This window comes from Crinia signifera, chromosome 6 (assembly GCF_055691185.1).
Source record: "Crinia signifera chromosome 6, ASM5569118v1, whole genome shotgun sequence".
Classification (NCBI taxonomy): Eukaryota; Metazoa; Chordata; class Amphibia; order Anura; family Myobatrachidae; genus Crinia; species Crinia signifera.
Genome location: NC_139222.1, coordinates 5,857,744 through 5,879,891, shown reverse-complemented (window position 1 = coordinate 5,879,891; position 22,148 = coordinate 5,857,744). Strand labels below are relative to the sequence as shown.

The 22,148-nt window shown below is 44.6% G+C and overlaps 1 protein-coding gene across 1 annotated transcript; it reads right to left on the bottom strand.

Annotated features, from left to right (window-relative positions):
* Positions 1-1,923: 1,923 nt before the first annotated feature.
* On the bottom strand, positions 1,924-21,341 carry LOC146009860 (uncharacterized). Its single transcript, XM_083150413.1, has 3 exons — positions 21,058-21,341; positions 18,031-18,109; positions 1,924-5,798 (listed from the first exon to the last, which is right to left on the bottom strand). The coding sequence occupies exon 3, from the start codon at positions 5,584-5,586 to the stop codon at positions 2,746-2,748; it is 2,841 nt and encodes a 946-aa protein (XP_083006539.1). The 5' UTR covers positions 5,587-5,798; positions 18,031-18,109; positions 21,058-21,341; the 3' UTR covers positions 1,924-2,745.
* Between the last annotated feature and the right edge of the window lie 807 nt (positions 21,342-22,148).

Genomic DNA, 22,148 nt, shown 5'->3' with positions numbered 1-22,148 from the left:
ATTCACGGCAGCCCGAAGCGTGGTGAGCGCAGTGTGCCCCGCGAGGGAACGTGCTGTGCGTCCTTCCGACCTTTTCATACCCCCACTATAGACATCGGTGTGGAGTTGATGTTAGTGTGGCGAGCGCAGCGAGGGGACGCGGATGACCTTACATGTAATCTGCGTCCGCTCGCCACGCTTCTGGCTCGGTGGCTCGCCACACTATTTACAATCAACTCCACGCCGACGTGGATAGTGGGGGTATGAAAAGGTCGGGTGGACGCATAACACGTCCGCTCGCCATGCTTCAGGCTGCCGTGGATAGTAGGAGTTTGAAAAGGTGCTACAGAACCCCTAACCCTGTAGGTAGGGTTGCTGTCCCCTGCTGTAATAGCTCCTGCGTGTCAAACAGATGTCGCGCCTCTACACTGGCACCAGCATGATCCCCTCTCCGCCAAAGAGAGGGGATCATGCTGGCGCCGGCGGTGTGAGAGAGGCGCTGATGGCTTGCCAGGGACGCCGGGGACAGAGATGCAGTTCCCGGCAACAGTACAGTAGTTATTTGTGTAGTTTCACGGTGGCAGCCTACGCTGATAACGTAGCTTAGGCTGCCGCTGTGAAACTACACAAGTAAGGCAGCCATTGGGCTATGCTAATAGCGTAGCTATAAACGTAGCATAAGCTGCCGCCGTGAAACTACACAAGTACTAACAATTAAATTATCTCCATTTTAAAATGAGTTTATATTAAGAAAATTTTATATCAAACTGAATTTTGCGTTAATATCTCAACTTTTTTTTTACCTTTTACTATTGTGCATTTTATTTTAACCATATCAAAAAGAGAATATTGGGTGTCAAATTGACGTATTTAAATGAAATTTACTTTTTCTATTGAGATATATAACGGGATGGTTTAATCAAACAACTATATTTTTATAAATTTATATGAAAATAAACCAAAGCCTGCCCATAATATTGTTTCCCTTCAGTGAAGTTTAACAAGCCCTAATATGAAGGGTATCCAGAGGATAGGTCGTCAGTCAATTTTTTTAAACCATATGAGTTTTTGTGAATTTTTGAAAATTATTTCACTTCTACAGAATGTGGACTACAATTGTGCTGAAAGTAGTACTAGCAGAGCAAGGCACCTTGCCTGAAGCATGGCGGACAAATCAAGCCATGCGTGGAGACAAGGTATAATAATTTGGGGCCCAGGTTATAAATTCTACAAATTGTCCCAAAAAAATTTTTTATTAACCTTTTCATTGTTGACTTCTTATGCCACACCCAATATAAAAGTACTGGATCACAAATCAAATTTATTTTGCCAGAATAGAAAACTTCTACTGATTAATAATGCTATTTTTTAGGTCTTCATGAAAATGCCCCTATGGATTCTTCAATATATAGTTCAACCCGTTAAATTGTATTTATTTAACAAAACTGTGGAATTAATGCTACAAAAGCTGAAATGTTTCTCAACTACATTTTTTCACCAACAAATTGGGTACTAATGTAGTATCTGGGCGCCCGATTTAGAAATCGGGTCGGATCGGGCACATCGCATCGCATGCGACCAAATCGGATGCGATGCGATGACCCGATTTTTCCATAGGATTCAATGTTAAAATGGACTGAGTCAATTTTAACATGGAATTCAATGGGAAAAGGGGTCCTTTTCATACGGGTTCGGATTCTACACCCTAGGGTGTCACCTTTTCATACCCCTACTATCCAAGTGGGCATGGAGTTGGATATAAACCTGTGGCGAGCGTAGCGAGCCACCGTGCCCGAAGCGTGGCGAGCCCCGCGAGGGGACACAGAATACCGTTCGCTCGCCACGCTTCGGGCTCGGTGGCTCGCTACGCTCGCCACAGGTTTATATCCAACTCCATGCCCACTTGGATAGTAGGGGTATGAAATGGACCCCTTTTTCCCATTGAATTCCATGTTAAAATTGACTCAGTCCATTTTAACATTGAATCCTATGGAAAAATCGGGTCATCGCATCGCATGCGATATGGTCGTATGCGATGCGATATCGCATCACATCTGATTGTATGCCTTAACTTAAGGCATAAAATCAAAAAATCGGGCGCCCAGATACTACATTAGTACCACAAATTGATATCATCTCTTTAAACCAGATGGAGGACAAAGATAAACTTATGATCCAAAAAAGTATGATCCAAAAAAGTATTCCGCGTCCCCTCGCCACAATTCGGGCTAGTATTCCACGGGGCTCTACATGCTTCGGGCTCGGTGGCTCGCCACACCATCTAAAATCAACTCCACGCCGACGTGGATAGTGGGGGTATGAAAAGGTCAGAGGAAGCGTACCTCCACCACCAATCGCCACGTTTCGGGATGGCGTGGATACTGGAGGTTACATCTCACTGTAAGCACCCATCACATCTCATGGCATGGGTGCTTGTACAATTAAAAATTGCACCGCATCCCATTTGCTGGAATGTGATGCTATGCGATATTTAATTGTACAAGCATCGCACACCACTAAATAAGGTACACGATGCCATGCGATGGGGGCTAGTGCTAGGAAACAAGTACCCCCTTTTTTTATTGGATATTTTAGGAAAAAAATAAATTAAGTAAATCGTGTTCATATGGTGTCATTCTTAGGTTCAATTATGTGGTATAGGGCAGTTTTTTTTTTCAAAAATAATTTCAGAAATAATTAGGATGTGTCCTGGACCTCCAACCCAAGTACAGGGACAAACTGTGTGCTGCAACTGTTCTGAGTTCTTCAGTGAATAATGCTGTTTTCCAAACAAGGCTTGTCCACCATGATGTGTAAAACATTTCCCACATTCAAGGCTGTATGACACTTCTGATGGGCTAGAAAAACTGATTTCCTAGTAAAACATTTCCCACATTCAGAGCAAAAATAAGGTATCTCTCCAGTATGGAGTTTCTGGTGCTTCTTCAGACCCCATTTGCTGAACAAACATTTCCCACACTCAGAGCAGGCATATGGCTTCTCTCCAGTATGGAGCTTCCGATGCTTCTTCAGACTTGAGTTACAGGTATAACATTTCCCACACTCAGGGCAGGAGTACAGCTTATCTCCTCTGTGGATTTTCTGATGCTTTATAAGATCTGACGTACTGATAAATCTTTTTCCACATTCAGAGCAAGAAAATGGTTTCTCTCCCGTGTGAATTCTCTGATGTACAACAAGATATGAATGACGTCTAAAACATTTCCCGCACTCAGAGCAAGGATATGGTCTGTCTTCTGTAGGTGGTCTCTGGTACTTCTTGAAAATGGTTTTACTGGTAAAACATTTCCCACTTTCATGAGAATGCGAGTTCTCTCTTGTGTGGGTTTTCTGATGCTTTATAAGATCTGATGTACTAATAAATCTTTTCACGCATAAAGAACAAGAATATGGTTTCTCTCCTGTGTGGATTCTCTGATGCTCAGTAAAGTATGCTTTACTCCTAAAAAACTTCCCACATTCAGAGCAAGAATATGGTTTCTCCTCGGTGTGACTAATCTCATGTCTTCTCAGATTTGGTTTTCTAGTAAAATATTTCCCACACTCAGAGCAGGAATATGGTCTTTCTCCCGAGTGACATCTCTGATGCTTCCGCAAGGATGGTTTAGTGGTAAAACATTTCCCACATTCAGAGCAGGAATACGGTCTCTCCGAGGAGTGGGTTTTCTGGTGATGAACAAAATATGATTTACGTCTAAAACATTTTCCGCACACAGAGCAGCAATACGGCCTCTCTCCTGTATGCACACCCTGATGTGTTATCATACCGGATTTAGTGGTAAAACATTTCCCACACTCAGAGCAAGAATATGGCTTCTCTCCTGTATGAGTTCTCTGATGCTTTATCAGACAAGATGTACTGATAAAACATTTCCCACAGACAGAGCAAGCATACGGCTTCTCTCCTGAGTGGGTTTTCTGATGCTTTATCAAATCGGATGTACTGATAAATCTTTTCCTACATACATTGCAAGAAAATGGTTTCTCTCCTGTGTGAATTCTCTGATGTACTATAAGGTAAGCATTACTTCTAAAACATTTCCCGCACTCAGAGCAAGGATACGGTCTCTCCCCTGTGTGCAGACTCTGATGCGTGATCAGACGTGATTTAGTGGTAAAACATTTCCTGCACTCAGAGCAGGAGTATGGTCTCTTTTCTGTATGAGGGCTTTCATGAAGAAATGCGCTTCCTTTCATTTTATGACATTTAGAGCAGGAACATGATTGGTCTTCAGATAGACAAATCTGTTTTTCTTTCTGGGGTCCAAAATAGCTGCACGTTTCATTGAGACACAATTTAGTATTAGACGATCCTGGTTCCGCCATATAAGATGTATGTTGTGTACAAACATCCGTGTCTGTGAAGGTTTCTCCATCACCTGAGCCGGATTCTTCCTTTATAAGAGTAGATGTATCCTGTGTATAATTATCAGGGTGTGTGAGGTCTTCTCCATCACATGAGGCCGGTTCCTCCTTAATATGAGCAGATGTATCCTGCGTATGACCTGTGGGTGTATAATTATCAGTGTGTGTGAGGTCTTCTTCATCGCACGAGGCTGGTTCCTCCTTAATATCAGTAGATGTATCTGGTGTATGACCTGTGGGTGTATAATTATCAGTGTGTGTGAGGTCTTCTCCATCACATGAGGCCGGTTCCTCCTTAATATCAGTAGATGTATCCTGTGTATGACCTGTGGGTGTATAATTATCAGTGTGTGTGAGGTCTTCTCCATCACATGAGGCCGGTTCCTCCTTAATATCAGTAGATGTATCCTGTGTATGACCTGTGGGTGTATAATTATCCGTGTGTGTGAGGTCTTCTCCATCACATGAGGCCGGTTCCTCCTTAATATCAGTAGATGTATCTGGTGTATGACCTGTGGGTGTATAATTATCAGTGTGTGTGAGGTCTTCTCCATCACATGAGGCCGGTTCCTCCTTAATATCAGTAGATGTATCCTGTGTATGACCTGTGGGTGTATAATTATCAGTGTGTGTGAGGTCTTCTTCATCGCACGAGGCTGGTTCCTCCTTAATATCAGTAGATGTATACTGTGTATGACCTATGGGTGTATAATTATCAGTGTGTGTGAGGTCTTCTTCATCACACGAGGCTGGTTCCTCCTTAATATCAGTAGATGTATACTGTGTATGACCTATGGGTGTATAATTATCAGTGTGTGTGAGGTCTTCTTCATCGCACGAGGCTGGTTCCTCCTTAATTTGAGATGGATACTGTGTATGATCTTTGGGTATAGAATGGTCAGTGTCTGTGAGGTCTCCTCCATCAGAATGGTCAGTGTCTGTGAGGTCTTCTCCATCACATGAGACTGGTTCCTTCGTACTATGAGTAGACAGATGTTGTCTATGATCTGTGGTTCCATAAATGCCACTGTCTGTGAGGGTTTCTCCATAAGAATGGTCAGTGTCTGTGAGGTCTCCTCCATCAGAATGGTCAGTGTCTGTGAGGACTTCTCCATCACATGAGGCTGGTTCCTCCTTAATATGAGATGGATACTGTGTATGATCTGTGGATAGGTCAATATCTATAAGGTCTCCTACATCAAATGAGACTGGATCCTCCATAATATGAGATGTATACCGTGTACGATCTGTGGGAGTATAATTATCAGTGTGTGTGAGGTCTTCTTCATCACATGAGGCTGGTTCCTCCTTAATATGAATAGCAGTATACTGTGTATGGTCTGTAGACTAATACATATAACTGTCTGTGAGGATTCTTTCATCACAGGAGACGGATTCCTCCTTAAACTGATTCGATAGATCTTTATGTCGTTCTGTTGGGAAAGACAAAGAGGTTAGAGATATATATAACATTTTCTTTTTATTTTAGCAGCCATACTGAATGGGTTAAATAATCAATAAGTTCACTCTCTTCTAGCAGATGTAAAGGAACGACTTTTGTAATAACATCTCATTGTTAGACTCTGTAATAAGGACAACATAAAATAAAACAAGAGCATTTCAATTCTACAAAAAGAACTTAAATGAGGAGGCCTTCACCAAATACAAAGAATCAAACAAAACTTGCAAAGGGGCAATCAAAGTAGCTAAAAGGGATTATGAAGAGCGCATAGCCACTGAAAGCAAAACTAACCCCAAGAAGTTTTTCAAATACATAAATAGTAAGCGTATAATTAAGGACAACATAGGCCCACTAACCGATATCAATGGAAAAAGTTTTCCGGAGGACAAGGGAAAAGCAGAACTGTTAAATGAGTTCTTCTCATCAGTGTTTACTAAGGGAGAGCAGACTGTGGAACGCACAGGTACCACAAATGGGATGAACAAGCCGGACCTCAATATTGAATTCTCTACCAAGGAAATAATATTGAGGCTCAGCAAAATCAAAACAAATAAATCACCTGGGCCAGATGGAATTCATCCTAGGGTACTAATGGAATTAAGGGAGGAATTAGCTTCCCCTCTACATTATATCTTTGATAATTTACTATCATCGGGAAAGGTACCAAAAGACTGGAGAATAACAGAGGTAGTGCCATTATTCAAAAAAGGAAAAAGGGTCGACCCAGCTAATTACAGACCTGTTAGTTTAACATCAATAGTGGGTAAACTATTTGAAGGATTTTTAAGAGATGGTATCCAGGAATATTTAGACCTTCATAGTTTACTCAGTAATAACCAGCATGGGTTCGTGAAAAATCGTTCATAACAAACTAATCTACTTGGTTTCTATGAAGAGGTTAGCAAAAACCTTGATAATGGAAACGCTGTAGATGTGATTTTCCTAGATTTTGCTAAAGCCTTCGACACCGTACCACACAAGAGGTTGATAAATAAAATGGAGAACATGGGATTAGGGGAAAATATCTGTAGATGGGTAGGGAACTGGCTGTGTAATAGAGAACAAAGAGTGGTTGTGAATGGTGCCGTATCTAATATGATACCAGTACTAAGTGGAGTGCCCCAGGGTTCGGTTCTTGGGCCCATTTTATTTAACATTTTTATTAACGATATTGGGATGGGGTTACTCAGCAATGTATCCATCTTTGCGGACGATACAAAACTGAACAGTTATTAAATCATCAGAAGATGTCACCACGCTTCAAAATGATCTTGACAATCTGGATGAGTGGGAAAAAAGTGGAAGATGAGGTTCAATGTGGACAAATGCAAGGTCATGCACCTTGGGAGAAATAACCAGTGTGCTAGTTATAACCTAAGTGGGGATGAATTGGGTAAATCAGTACTCGAAAAGGATCTAGGAGTCCAAATAGACAACAAACTGGGGTGCAGTGCTCAATGTAATATAGCAACTAAAAAGGCCAACAAAACTCTAGCATGTATTAAAAGGGGCATGGAAACTAGGGACTCATGGGTAATTATGCCTCTGTACAAACCATTGGTTAGACCGCACCTCGAATACGCAGTGCAGTTCTGGGCCCCGCACTATAAAAAGGACATCATAGAATTAGAAAAATCCAAAGAAGAGCAACAAAGCTTATAAGGGGAATGGAGAACATAAACTACGAGGAGAGATTGAGCAATCTGGGACTATTTACACTGGAGAAAAGACGTTTAAGGGGGGGACATGCTCAACATGTACAAATATATCAGGGGCCAATATAAGGAACTGTCACACACCCTTTTTTCGGTACTTGTTTTCTAGCACGGCGCCAACGATTTTAATTGTATCCATCGGGTCGATCGCATCGCATGCAACCAAATCGCATGTGATGCGATCGCTGCGACCGACCAGATTTTTTACATTGGAACCAATGGTCTCCATCAGCTGGATGATATACGGAGTGATGTCCTAAAATCTACTGGTAATAATGTGTGCTGTGGTACAGATGAGGAGGATGTATATGTGCCCGTGGAACCTATGGCCTCGCCTGCTCCTGCACCAGCTCTTATTTTGAACCTACAAATCTCCATGACCCTACATAAGCCCCAGGCTAATTGCTGTATTGTACCTTATGCTTATTATGGGAATTCTGGTGCCAATAAGACTCTCCTTTCAAACTCCTTAATTGCTGCTAAAGGCTATGTCAACTCCTGTAGCTTGATCTTCAATCGGTTTGAATGCCTTTCTGTTTATTCACAAGTGACTGGGAATGATACGGGATCTGTCATGCTTCCACAAAGCACTGAGAAGCTGGACGGACTAATGTTTTGCACTGCGCTTTAGTCCTATTTCAAGATAATGTCCATTCCTCTTATTGTTTTCCCCCTTTCTATATATCCTAGTTCTTCTGCCGTAGACACTGATCCTGCATTATATATGAAGCCATTGAACATGATGTGGGGGAGAGCTGGGTTCGGTTAGCCTATATTTTTATATTTATTTTTTTGGGGGGGGGGGGTTGTTTAGATTAGCATAGTAAGATAGGGGATAGGAGTAGTAATGGGGATCCAAGTACGTCTATGTTGGGGGTGGGTTGTACAGGGTGGGGGGTTATGGGGTAGGTTTGTTTTGGGCTTTCTGGGTGGCTTATTTTATTAGTGCCAGTGGGTATAGATTAGAGTTCCTGGCTGATGACCATTCTTTGTTTTATTTATCCTTATACAGCTGTACTATTACTTGGAGTATTGTCGCCCTGTTTCCGTGATCCATTATTCCCTCCTGTTATGTCTGCCCGAAAGGTGCCTTCGGGCAAATCTGTTCAATTTATGGTGGCAAGGGGAGACAGTACTATATTACACTGTACGCATAAATCTATATGTATTCTAAATACTGTTTCATTTTCTATGTTATCTGCTAACACTGTCTATGCCGGGACTTAGCTTGTATGTTCTTTTTTTTTTTTAAGTTGAAAATGCAATAAAAAATACTCAATTAAAAAAAGAAAAGAACGGATCGGCATTTCATATAGAGCTATTAATCCGGAGTATGCCGAAGATCTACTCAATAACTTCACATGCTCAGGAACCATGGGTCAAACATACTAAGCCTTAACAAGTGATACAACGGAGAGTGATAAATGACCAGCCAATCAGCTCCTGGCTGCCATATTACAGGCTGTATCTGATAAAGGACAGGTCAAAGCTGATTGGCTGGTACTTTATCACGCTGCATTGTATCACTTGTTAAGGCTTAATACATTTGGCCCTATATAAGCCAACAATTCATCTGCAAGTGCTATTTGGAATCCCGCTGAGCATACTCCCGTGAAGATTGCCCATTCTATACTGAAGATCTGGCATGATGTTTTCCGTAGTCTCGGAGGTGTCCAGCTTCCGTTAAATATATTTGTCTGTGATCACGAGTTTTCACTACTAAAGGGCCACACACACTAGGTGATATTGGTGACAATATCGTTCAGAAAGGGCTTTGTGAACAATATCGTCCAGTGTGTGCGCTGCGCATCGTTAGCCAATAAGAGCGTCGGCGGGATCGTCCTAATGTGTGTGGGGCTGAAGAATTGAAGTACAGGTAAACGATTGTAGTTCGGGGAAGAGGGGCAACGCCATCTGCAAGTGGGTATTAAAACGTACGGTCACATTACACACTCATATCACTTATTCTCACCCAGAAAAAGAGGGGAATGGAGGGTCATGATTTGGACCCAGATTCCCTGTATTTATAGAGTGGCAAATCATTAACAAATCACTAACAAGGCATGCAATGTATCGCCTATAAGCTCAGGGAGCTGCAGGTGGGGGAGCAGCAGAACTGAAAAATCCTACTCAAAAGACTGAGCAGCCGCTGATACCGTTCCCTCAGCCAATCAGCAGCCTCCTATTTGTGTGGCAGCTGATTGGCTGAGAGCACGTAAGATTGATCTTATGTGGTGCCCGTCCCACCTCCGGCTCTGATGGGCATGGGACCGCGCATCAGATCCGATCGGATGTCATAAATTACGCGATTTGGGACGAGATCACCTGATTTATCGACCAGATCCAACGGAATCCGGTGAAATCTGGCCCAAATCGTGTAGTGTATGGGGGCCTAAAGGGGTGCAGCCTCAGACTGTTATACTAGATAGACGAATGGAGAAATGACGCACTCTATTAGGATTAAAACATAACTTTTAATAATAGAAAACTAAATTACAACAGCGACATATGTTAGAAATTCTACTCGATTGTGCAAAAAAGATTGGGATGTGATTAAAATTAAGTCTGTGTGACCGCCTGGTACGGTGTCCATTTATTTGTTGTATATTTTTTTTTTTTTTTTTTGAAAAAAAAACACATATATGAACATACATTCATAAAGTAGATAGGGTGTTGAAGCAGAGCACCTTTTTTTTTTTTTTTTGGAATACATAGAGCTTGAACTATAAGGTACTATGGAGTACATTTTATACAGTATCGTATAGACAGATCTTAACAAAGCTTTCCTATTATTATCATTATCGCCTGGTGTGCCACACCGTTATCCGTCCTCTGTGATTATTATAACTTCTCTATACTACAGTCCCTTGTGCTTTACTATAATTTATATATATTAGTGTTAGTGTCTTGTATTGTGTCTATTTCCCCTCTACTATATTACAATTGTTAAATAAGTGAACAAGTTTAAATTATAACTTGTTAGTGTATTAATTCTTTTAATTAATCCTTTGTTGTGGTGTGCATATATAAATGTGCTTCTTTGGGTGTTACCTGCTTATATCTTCCTCGTGTGTTAATTTATCATTGAATTATTTGTGTACCTTTATTCCCTCCTTGGTCGGCAACCGTGTAGCGCACCGTGCGATTCACACTTTTTTTTTTTTTGCCAGCATTCCTCTACCCTCCATTATCATCCATGACAGTGATTATGGTCCATTAATGGGCCCCTCTCAAGTTCTAGCTTCCAGAATTTCCAAACTTAGAGTAATTATCTATACTTCGATCTCCTGCAACCCTTTATATCTATTTTCTGTTACAAAAAATAAAATACTAATTGAACCCCCCCCCCCCCCCCCCTCGGATTAGGCTACCTCGCATTCCCCTGTTTCTATATATAGTATTTTTTTTTTTTTTTTTTGAAGCTACCCTCCTTTCACTCTATTTATATAGTGGGTTATGTATTGTAAATGAATCCCTCTTACACCTTCCAGTTGCTCCATATCTTATGATATGTTGCTACGGATCCTCTTGCCAGGTAAGTGAATTTTTCATGGGACATGGTAGCGTCCATAAGGGCTTTCCAGACCTCTATCTCGGGGCTTTCTTTGGCAAGCCATTTCCTGGCTATACATATCTTTGCTAGCGTCACAGCGATTATAGTGAGCGGTCTAAGATATCTATCCATAAATCCTCTATCAATTATTGCCAGCAAGCAAACAGTTGGTGTACAACTATCCTTAGGGATCCCCCTATCCTCCAGTTCTTTAATAACCAATTCCCAGAATTCTGCTATTTTAGGGCATTCCCATAGTAGATGCATGAATGTTCCTGGGCTAATCATGCATTTTGGACATATCGCATCTTCCCTACCTCCTATCCTATATAGCAGTTCGGCTGTCATATATGTTCTATGAACTATATACAGCTGAGACTGTTGCCTGCTGATTTGGTTTGTTGCTAGACAAACATTTTCAAGGGCCTCCTGCCATTGTTCAGCTGAAATGGGTCCAATGTCTGTCTCCCATGCTGTTTTTAGTTCCGCTAGGTTGTCATTTTGGATTACCTGGCTCAAGGACTTGTATAAAAAGGATACTTCATGTTTATTTGGACATTTCGTTAACAATTTTTTAGTTGATGACAACTCTATCCTGGGTCCATCCTGAGTAAATTGAGCGTTGCAGGCATGTCTCAGCTGTATATAGCTGAACAAATATTTATTTGGGAGGGAAAACTCAAGTTTTAATGACTGAAATGATCTAAATTCCCGATTAAGGTACAATTGGCCAAGGGTTTTTATTCCTTTCTCATTCCAGGTCTTCCTAATCTGTAACTAATTCAATTCTGTAAGGGCTCTTGCTTTAATAATAGGTGTTTCGGGGTCTATTCCCTGAGTTCCCAGTATGCTTTCCACCTGTTTCCATACTAGGGCCATCTGCTGAATTATAGGTGGCCAGCTGCATTTCCTATTTCCACTAAGGAGCATCTGTAGAGGTGTGTGTCCGTGAGATAGAGTCTTAATTATCTCTATAAAACTGTCATCCCTTACCCCTTCCTGGATTAGCCATTTTAAATGGGCCAATTGAGCTGTGAGATAGTACAGCCAAAAATCTGGCAGTGCCAGACCTCCCTCTCCCTTCGGCCTCATCAAAGTTTTTAACTTTATCCTAGGTCTTTTATTGGACCAGATCAGTGACGAGATAAGTCCTTCTATCTGTCTAAAAATTCGCCGTGGTAAGTATAATGGTGAGTTCTGGAGTACATACAGTATTTTTGGCTGCACAATCATTTTTACAAGGTTTACCCTACCAGTTACTGTGAGTGGGAGCCGTCCCCAAGGTTCTATTTTAGATTTAATGTATTCTATTTGGGGTATAATATTTAACTTCTCAAAATCCGAAGTGTCCCTTGTCACCCGTATGCCTAAGTACTTAAATTCCTGGACCCTACTCAGAGATGTCACTGCCGTACTCGCCGGTGAAAGTTGGCTCTGTAGGGGGAGGATGCATGATTTTGCCCAGTTTATTCTGAGGCCCGAGTATCCCCCGAATCTCTCTACCATCCCTACCACGGCCGGTATTGCCTCCGCCTGGTTCTGTACAAAGAGGAGGATATCATCGGCATACAAGGCAACCCGGTCCTCTTTCTCACCAATTGTAAGCCCGCGAATGTCTGGGCTTTCTCTCATCAGGCAAGCCAAGGGCTCTATGGCAATGGCAAAGAGACCAGGGGACAGCGGGCATCCCTGCCGTGTGCCCCTGCTTATTTGAAATTGGGGGGAAATATAGTTATTTACGGAGACTCTGGCTATCGGGGACTGGTATAATAATTTTATCCAGTTAATGAAGACTGGGCCCGCCCCTATCCATTCCAGAGTTTCCCAGAGGTAGCTCCACTCTATTGTATCGAAAGCTTTGGCCGCATCGAGTGAGATTACGGCCGCATCCTGCATCCCATCCCGATGGGCCTGTAGCTGCAGAAACAGCCGCCTTAAATTAGTAGTTGTAGATCTGCCCGGCATGAATCCCGCTTGATCGCTATGTATTACCTCACCCAGTACTTGGTTCAATCTTTTTGATAGCACCTTCGAAAGAATTTTAACATCGTTAGTGAGTAGGGAGATAGGTCTATAGGATTCGACCTCCCCAGGGTCTTTTTCCTTCTTCAGAATTACTGTTATCAATGCTTCTGACATCGACGCTGGCATTTTCTTGTGGGCATAGATATCATTAAATAAGGTCAAAAATCTTGGAGAAAAAAAATTACTATATTTTTTATATATTTCCTGTGGTATCCCATCCATCCCGGGGGCCTTGCCTGCCGGGATGGATGCGATTGCCTCCTGTATCTCTCCCAGATTAATCGGGGCATCGAGTAGTTCCTTTGAATTTAGTGATAGAGTTGGTCGTTTTATACTAGCTAGATAATTCCGTATTTCCCCCAATGTAAATTTCTGACGGGACTGATATAGTTGATAGTAAAATTGTCGAAATTCTTCGACCACCTCTGGGGTCTGGTGTACACTATTCCCCTCCCTTGTCTTAATTTCTGTTACTACATTAGTGGTTCTATCATGTCTTGCAATGCCTGCCAGAAAACTTCCTGGCCTATCGCCCTCTAGGTACCTCAGATGTCCAGCATATAAGTCTCGGTACTTCTCTTTCTCTGTCAGGCATTGCACCCATGCTTCCTGGGCCTCCTTCCATCTTTGCCTATTTTCCTCGCTGGAATTCTGGAGGTAATCAGTTTCCAGATCTTGACTTTTTTTTTCTAGTTCCCACTCCTTGGCTCTGAATGATGCCTTAAGTCCGGCTATTTCCCTTATTAGGGTACCCCTGATGTTTGCTTTAAAGGCGTCCCAGATTACTTCTGTCGGGGCCGATCCTGTATTTTTTTCCATAAACTCTTTCCACCCGCTCTCTAATCCCCCCCCCGAACTGAGTCTGGGTCAGCCAGAAGGTGTTTAATTTCCAAAATGAGTAACCCCTTTTTTCTCCTATATCTATTTTAAGCAAGATCGGGGAATGATCTGATATTCCCCTGGTTAAGTATTCAACTTCTTGTATATTGGGGATCAACTCTTCTGACACAAGGGCTAAATCAATCCTAGAAAATGTACTATAGGAGCTAGAAAAACAGGAGAATTGTTGTCTATCTGGAAATTTTTCCCTCCAGACATCTCTCAGCCCCATCTCCTTAATCATGTCAGAGAGCCCTGTTTTACGTGCTGAACTGATTATACCTCCCCCACTTTTCCTGTCGATCATCGGGTCCAGGGTATTATTAAAATCCCCCATCATTATGACAGGGATTCCAGGGTGAAGTGCAGAAAATTCTGCTGCTGCCCTCAGGACATCATAAGAGAATGGCGGTGGCACATAAACTGCCATTATTACAAGGGTCGAGGATCCTAGCCGGCATTTAAGAAAAACATATCTCCCCCGCTGGTCAGATACGACATTCTCGGCCGTAAAGGGGACTCCTTTTCGAACCAGTATTGAGACCCCTCTGGAGGTGGAGGTATGAGTTGAGTGAAATGCCCACCCTATCCAGGGTTTTTTGAGTGCCAAGACTCTCCCCCCCTCCAGGTGGGTCTCTTGCAGGCATATTATGTCTGCAGCTTGTTTCCTAACATGGTTCATTACCAGGGATCGTTTCACTTTATTGTTCATTCCCCTTACGTTCCAGGTGAAAAGATTATAGCTTACAGGTTTTTGATTCGACTCTTTTCCTTTTCCCATGATTCTTTTTGGAATATTAGCAGCCTAATCCTTTTCCCTCCCTCCCTTCCTCCCTGTACCCCCCTCCCCCTCCCTGCAAGTCCACCTCCCCCCTTAACTTGCCTTATCCTATTCCCTCCCTCCCTCCCTTAGACAATACATACAGACAAGAAAAACGAAAAACAACAATACTACATAAACACGTCTCTTTTTTGCGGGACTGTAATTCGATGACCACTAGCCAGGTGGTGCTCTCCCACTCCTTATTTAATTTATTTTTAATTACTCCACCCCTCCCCCCATATCCGCCCCCCTGTTACCGCTGCTTACTACTACTTCTGGTGATTTACCATTTATCCCCTCTTGGGTCATAAGCTACCCGTTAATTCCATTAATGTTCCATAAATGGTAAATACATTTTATCGAAACACAAACAAACATTCAACTTCCGATAGACGTTAGAAGAAAAAAAAAAAAAAAAAAAAAAAATCCCCATAAGTAAATAAATAAATTTTTGCCAGAGGGAAACTACCAACAGCATTCAGGGTCCACTAAGTTGTGTAAACTAGGAGATATATATATCAGTAGACCATGAAGGGTTACCCCCGCAAAAGGACAAAAAAAAAAAAAAGGGGGGGGGGGGGAGGAAGAATGTTATTTATATATATAAATACACCAAGAAAATAAGCTAATTGTTCCGGGTTCAATGTCCATTGAATTGTATAGAATTAGAATATATGTATATTTTCTTCGGCAAAGTTCTTATGCGGTCTATAAAGTTCTCTGCGGATCATGATGTGCTTTTTATCAATTTAGGTGGGGCCTCTTATTCTCGGGGGGCCATCATCCTATTTGTTGGGAAGTTCCCGTCCAACCATTCGGCCGCATCACTTGGTGTCATAAAGAATTTAGAATTGCCTTGGTATATCACTTTAAGTTTCGCCGGGTACATCATTGAGTATTGCAGCTCTAATTCCCTTAATCGTTTTTTGATCTGGAAAAATTGAGCTCTTTCTCGTTGCACCCCAGTTGCATAGTCTGGGAATACTGCGACCCTTTTCTGATTCCACATCAAGGGACCCTTTGTTCTCCCCAGTTTGAGGATTACATCTCTGTCTATGTAATTGAGAAGTTTAATAATGAAGGTGCGGTCCTTAGAGCCTGGTGGGGGGGCCTTCATAGGGACTCTATGGGCCCGCTCCACAGAAAAGAATTGTGAGAAGGCCTCCCGTCCATACACTTCCACTAGCCACTTTTCTATAAAGAGTTCCGGAGTGTCTCCTTCTACCTTTTCTGGCAACCCTACGAACCGTAGGTTGCTCCTACGTAGGCGCCCTTCCATATCCGTAATTTTTGTATGGATTAATTTAATCTGTTGGGTCATTTCTTCCATTCTCCCTGCCATGGGAGTAACTGAGTCTTCCAGAGATGAGGTTCGGATCTCTAACTCCTTCACTCGATCTTGTACTTTACTCACTGACTGGCGGATTATATCCAAATCCCCTTGTACTTTTTCTATTTTGCCAGCCAGCCTACCCTCACTAGCAGCTAATGCGTCTAGAACATTTTGTATAGACAGGCTTGGTTGTTCTGGCTGTTTATCACTTTCAGGTGGGGTAACTGGAGGGGTGACTCCTCCTTTGGCACCTTTAGGTGAGGAAATTGGGGTTTCTGGCTGCCTGGCGAATTTAGCAAGCCGGTTGGCTGCAGTATTTTGGCCTTTTACCATATTTGCTCTCTTTTTCTTCTCCCAATAGGGAGGATTTCTAGCTTTTTAAATGCCTGGACTATTAGGTTTTAGCAAGTCTCTTTCCTTCTCACATACAGCACTGGTGTGCCAGTCTTTTTAAGGATGCCTATACAAATATGGCAAAATCTCTGCTCCCAGCAATAAAGAAAAATATTATTCACAGCCTGGCCCAGGAATCATAGAAGCGTTCCCTAGGCAAGTCCAGCAGCCCAGACAGTCACAATAAACACAGTCCCGAAATGTATAGACTTTTACTGGGGATTTACTCACACTTTCGCTGGGAACATCAGTTTGCTAGTTACCCTCCTTCAGGGCCAGTCCAGTTTTGAATTTCCACTCTAGGTGTCACACGGTGGATTCTATTAGCCAAGTTTGCAGAGGGATATCCAGCACACTCCTGCTCCCCTTGGTGGGGGAGTGCAGCCTCCCCCAGCACTGTCACCGCTGCTTTGGCTGCTGTTCTATCCTCCAGTGCCTCTCCTCACGTTCCTTCAGCGTGTATGCAGCGAATACTCAGCAACCCCTTCTATACTTCCAGGGTATTATCAGCAGCGCTATTATACCTTCCGCTGCCTTCTTGTTTTTGGATCAGCAGCGGTGCGACAGCGCGGCTCTGTGCCTCACGGCGTCTTGCTGGGTCGCGACGCTACTGAGACTCCGGCGTGGAGCAATGGCGCTGCCTCCGACCCAGCTTCCGGCTTCTGGCTGCGTCGCAGCTTGACCGCGCTCTCCTCACCCGAGCCTCAGGTCCCGACTCCTCAGGAGACAGCGGCGCCCACCTCAGTAGCAGCGGATCTAAGAGGACGGAATCAGCGGGGTAGGTGAAGCACTACTCGTAGTATGCTCAGGATCATGGAGCGGGAGAGCACAGCGTCCTACGACCTACTCCCTGCTATCCGTGGTCACGCCCCGAGCACGGTGTCCATTTATATTCCGGCCCCACATTGGTGAAATCCTGAACACAGGAAGTTATTCTGAACTGAACTCCACTTTCTGATGTCATTTACTGGACGACAATATCCGGGGTTCGCAAGTTGATTGACAGGAAGTAGCCGTTTGTGGGTGTCAACCGGCCACATTCTGGGGGTGTCGGGAAAAATGCAGTGCCCTAGTGTTTTCGGGGAGGGCATGTGACGTCAGCCTGATTCTGTGGCACAGCTAGAGGGGGTTCTGGATTACGCACATACTGGAAAGTCATTCGATGGGGAGTTGGGAGACACAGAACTGTGCGGAGCAGGTGTTCACACTGTCCTGGCGGCGGCTATCTGATGGCAAGGCCCTGCTAAATCGCCCCGCTGCGATCAGATCTGAATAACCCCCACAATGACTCCAATAAGTGTTGTACTTAGTGACTGTGACACACGGTAACTACCAACATCACCAGACTATCAACACTTTATAACAAATACAGCAGTGTCCTTTCCTGTAACATTGTATATATACACATCTAGTACATTGTATATACATAGCGGTGACATCTCCCATACATACAAACAGACCTGTAATATAACACCCTCTTACCCAGTGATGTGAGGGGCCGGTGATTCTCCATCATCACGTCCTTGTACAGACCCCTGTGTTCCTCTATATACTCTCCCTCCTGCATGGAGAGATAGACAGTGACATCCTGACACCTTATAGCAGTGATTTTCAACCTTTTTACCTTGCGGCACACTAAATAAGATTTGAAAATTGCCAAGGCACACCATGAAAGGAAAACACATTGGCCCCCACAGGAAAAAACGAAACCTATTGTTCCCCATATAAAAAACAATCACACCGGCCGCACAGGTAACACAAATAAAATACATTGGCCCTTTAAATGTAAAGAAGAGACCAGTAAATAACACTTGAACTGGTGGTGGCTGTAAACTAGTATGGACATCTCTAGATCTGGGGGCACACTTGAGAACAGCTCAAGGCACACTAGTGTACCACGGCACAGGGGTTGAAAAACACTGCTCTATATACTCCCCATCCTGCATGGAGAGATAGACAGTGACATCCTGACACCTTATAGGAACCTGACACACACAATGATACAGTCATCACCCAGACACATCCCCAGTGTTACTGTATAACGTCCCATTCCCAGCAGTCACCTCTCCGGTCACATCCCCCCGTGTTACTGTATAACGTCCCCTTCCCAGCAGTCACCTCTCCGGTCACATCCCCCGGTGTTACTGTATAACGTCCCATTCCCAGCAGTCACCTCTCCGGTCACATCCCCCGGTGTTACTGTATAACGTCCCATTCCCAGCAGTCACATCCCCCGGTGTTACTGTATAACGTCCCATTCCCAGCAGTCACATCCCCCGGTGTTACTGTATAATGTCCCATTCCCAGCAGTCACCTCTCCGGTCACATCCCCGGTGTTACTGTATAACGTCCCATTCCCAGCAGTCACCTCTCAGGTCACATCCCCCGGTGTTACTGTATAACCTCCAGTTCCCAGCCGTCACCTCTCCGGTCACATCCCCCGGTATTACTGTGTAACGTCCCATTCCCAGCAGTCACCTCTCCTGTCACACCCCCCGGTGTTATTGTATAACGCCCCATTCCCAGCAGTCACCTCTCCGGTCACATCCCCCGGTGTTACTGTATAACGTCCCATTCCCAGCAGTCACCTCTCCTGTCACACCCCCCGGTGTTATTGTATAACGCCCCATTCCCAGCAGTCACCTCTCCGGTCACATCCCCCGGTGTTATTGTATAACGCCCCATTCCCAGCAGTCACCTCTCCGGTCACATCCCCCGGTGTTACTGTATAACGCCCCATTCCCAGCAGTCACCTCTCCGGTCACATCCCCGGTGTTACTGTATAACGTCCCATTCCCAGCAGTCACCTCTCCGGTCACATCCCCCGGTGTTACTGCATAACGTCCCATTCCCAGCAGTCACCTCTCCGGTCACATCCCCCAGTTTTACTGTATAACGTCCCATTCCCAGCAGTCACCTCTCCGGTCACATCCCACGGTGTTACTGTATAACGTCCCATTCCCAGCAGTCACCTCTCCGGTCACATCCCCGGTGTTACTGTATAACATCCCATTCCCAGCAGTCACCTCTCCGGTCACATCCCACGGTGTTACTGTATAACGTCCAATTCCCAGCAGTCACCTCCCCGGTCACATCCCCGGTGTTACTGTATAACAACCCATTCCCAGCAGTCACCTCTCCGTCACATCCCCGATGTTACTGTATAACGTCCCATTCCTATCAGTCACCTCTCCGGTCACATCCCCGGTGTTACTGTATAACGTCCCATTCCCAGCAGTCACCTCTCCGGTCACATCCCCCCGGTGTTACTGTATAACGTCCCATTCCCAGCAGTCACCTCTCCGGTCACATCCCCCGGTGTTACTGTATAACGTCCCATTCCCAGCAGTCACCTCTCCGGCCACATCCCCCGGTGTTACTGTATAACAACCCATTCCCAGCAGTCACCTCTCCGGTCACATCCCCAGTGTTACTGTATAACATCCCATTCCCAGCAGTCACATCTCCGGTCACAGCCCCTGGTGTTACAGCAGAACATCCCATTCCCAGCAGTCACCTCTCTGGTCACATCCCCCGGTGTTACTGTATAACGTCCCATTACCAGCAGTCACCTCTCCGGTCACATCCCCCGGTGTTACTGTATAACGTCCCATTCCCAGCAGTCATCTCTCCGGTCACATCCCCCGGTGTTACTGTATAACGTCCCATTCCCAGCAGTCACCTCTCCGGTCACATCCCCCGGTGTTACTGTATAACGTCCCATTCCCAGCAGTCACCTCTCCGGTCACATCCCCCGGTGTTACTGTATAACGTCCCATTCCCAGCAGTCACCTCTCCGGTCACATCCCCCGGTGTTACTGTATAACGTCCCATTCCCAGCGGTCACCTCTCCGGTCACATCCCTCGGTGTTACTGTATAACGTCCCATTCCCAGCAGTCACCTCTCCGGTCACATCCCCCGGTGTTACTGTATAACGTCCCATTCCCAGCAGTCACCTCTCCGGTCACATCCCCCGGTGTTACTGTATAACGTCCCATTCCCAGCAGTCACCTCTCCGGTCACATCCCCCTGTGTTACTGTATAACGCCCCATTCCCAGCAGTCACCTCTCCGGTCACATCCCCCCTGGTGTTACTGTATAATGTCCCATTCCCAGCAGTCACCTCTCCGGTCACATCCCCTGGTGTTACTGTATAACGCCCCATTCCCAGCAGTCACCTCTCCGATCACATCCCCCGGTGTTACTGTATAACGTCCCATTCCCACCAGTCACCTCTCCGGTCACATCCCCCGGTGTTACTGTATAACGTCCCATTACCAGCAGTCACCTCTCCGGTCACATCCCCCAGTGTTACTGTATAACGTCCCATTCACAGCAGTCACCTCTCCGGTTACATCCCCCGGTGTTACTGTATAACGTCCCATTCCCAGCAGTCAACTCTCCGGTCACATCCCCCGATGTTACTGTATAACGTCCCATTCCCAGCAGTCACCTCTCCGGTCACATCCCCCGGTGTTACTGTATAACGTCCCATTCCCAGCAGTCACCTCTCCTGTCAGCAGGTGAATGATCTTGTTGGTGAGTTCCAGGATCTTCTGGTCATTGTGCCTCTCATGTATCAGTGAGTGAGGTGGAGGCACCGTGATGGGGCTCTGGGTGCTGTTCCGTCCTCCTGACACACGGGGGCGGCTGCTGGGTGTCTCCCTCACTGCTGTGTAATGGCAGACACCAGTATAACTATGCAGTCACTATATTGGCCATATATATAATAATAAGATAACGATATAGAACACATCACCACGATACAGGCAGGAGGAGGAGTCAGTCTGGGAATGATGACATCATACAGAAGCGCCGCTAGTTACATGTTAGATATATTTCAGGACTATAAGAACATGGCCGCCAATGTAATTCTATACTACTGCGACCACAGAAGAATGGCCGCCCCCTGCTTTACTATGATTCCTCAGAGAACTATTCTATGCACATTTTATCCTCTAATGTTTCTATTGGCTGTTCCACCCACTTGCTTTCATTGAGCGTGCGCGTTACACAGTAACCAGTGTGAGGCCACGGCGGCCATGTTGGATTGGGGCAGGGGCGGTAACAACGGGAGGAGATATATGTCTCCGGCTGGTGGTGTTGATCGGGTGTTACATGAGATGAGAGAGGCTGTTGTGTGTTATATGTTACATGCTACATTACACATTCTATGGTATAAAATATATGTATGTACCATACTATTATACTCTGTTTATGTATAGTACTGTGTGTACATGTCATGTGTAAATTACTCTGTATAGTTTGTTACCTTATACACTGTATGGTATGTATGATATGTCTGTACTATACTGCATGCCGCATAAATATCCCAAATTTAGCAGAAGAGTCCAGTTATTCACACCCTGCCCAGCGGCCACACCCTGCCCAGCGGTCAGTGGGGAAGGCTGGGAGAGCCTTTGCTTACCACTGCTTTGCTTTGACATGTCTGTCAGTTGTCCTCCCATCCATCTGTAAAACATAGGGGGTGACATGTCTGCCAGTGCTCCACCCATCCATCTGTAAGACCTGGGGCTGATATACCCTGTGCATTGCATTATTCACTGTAATGGTGTATATTATATATCTGGAAACAGCA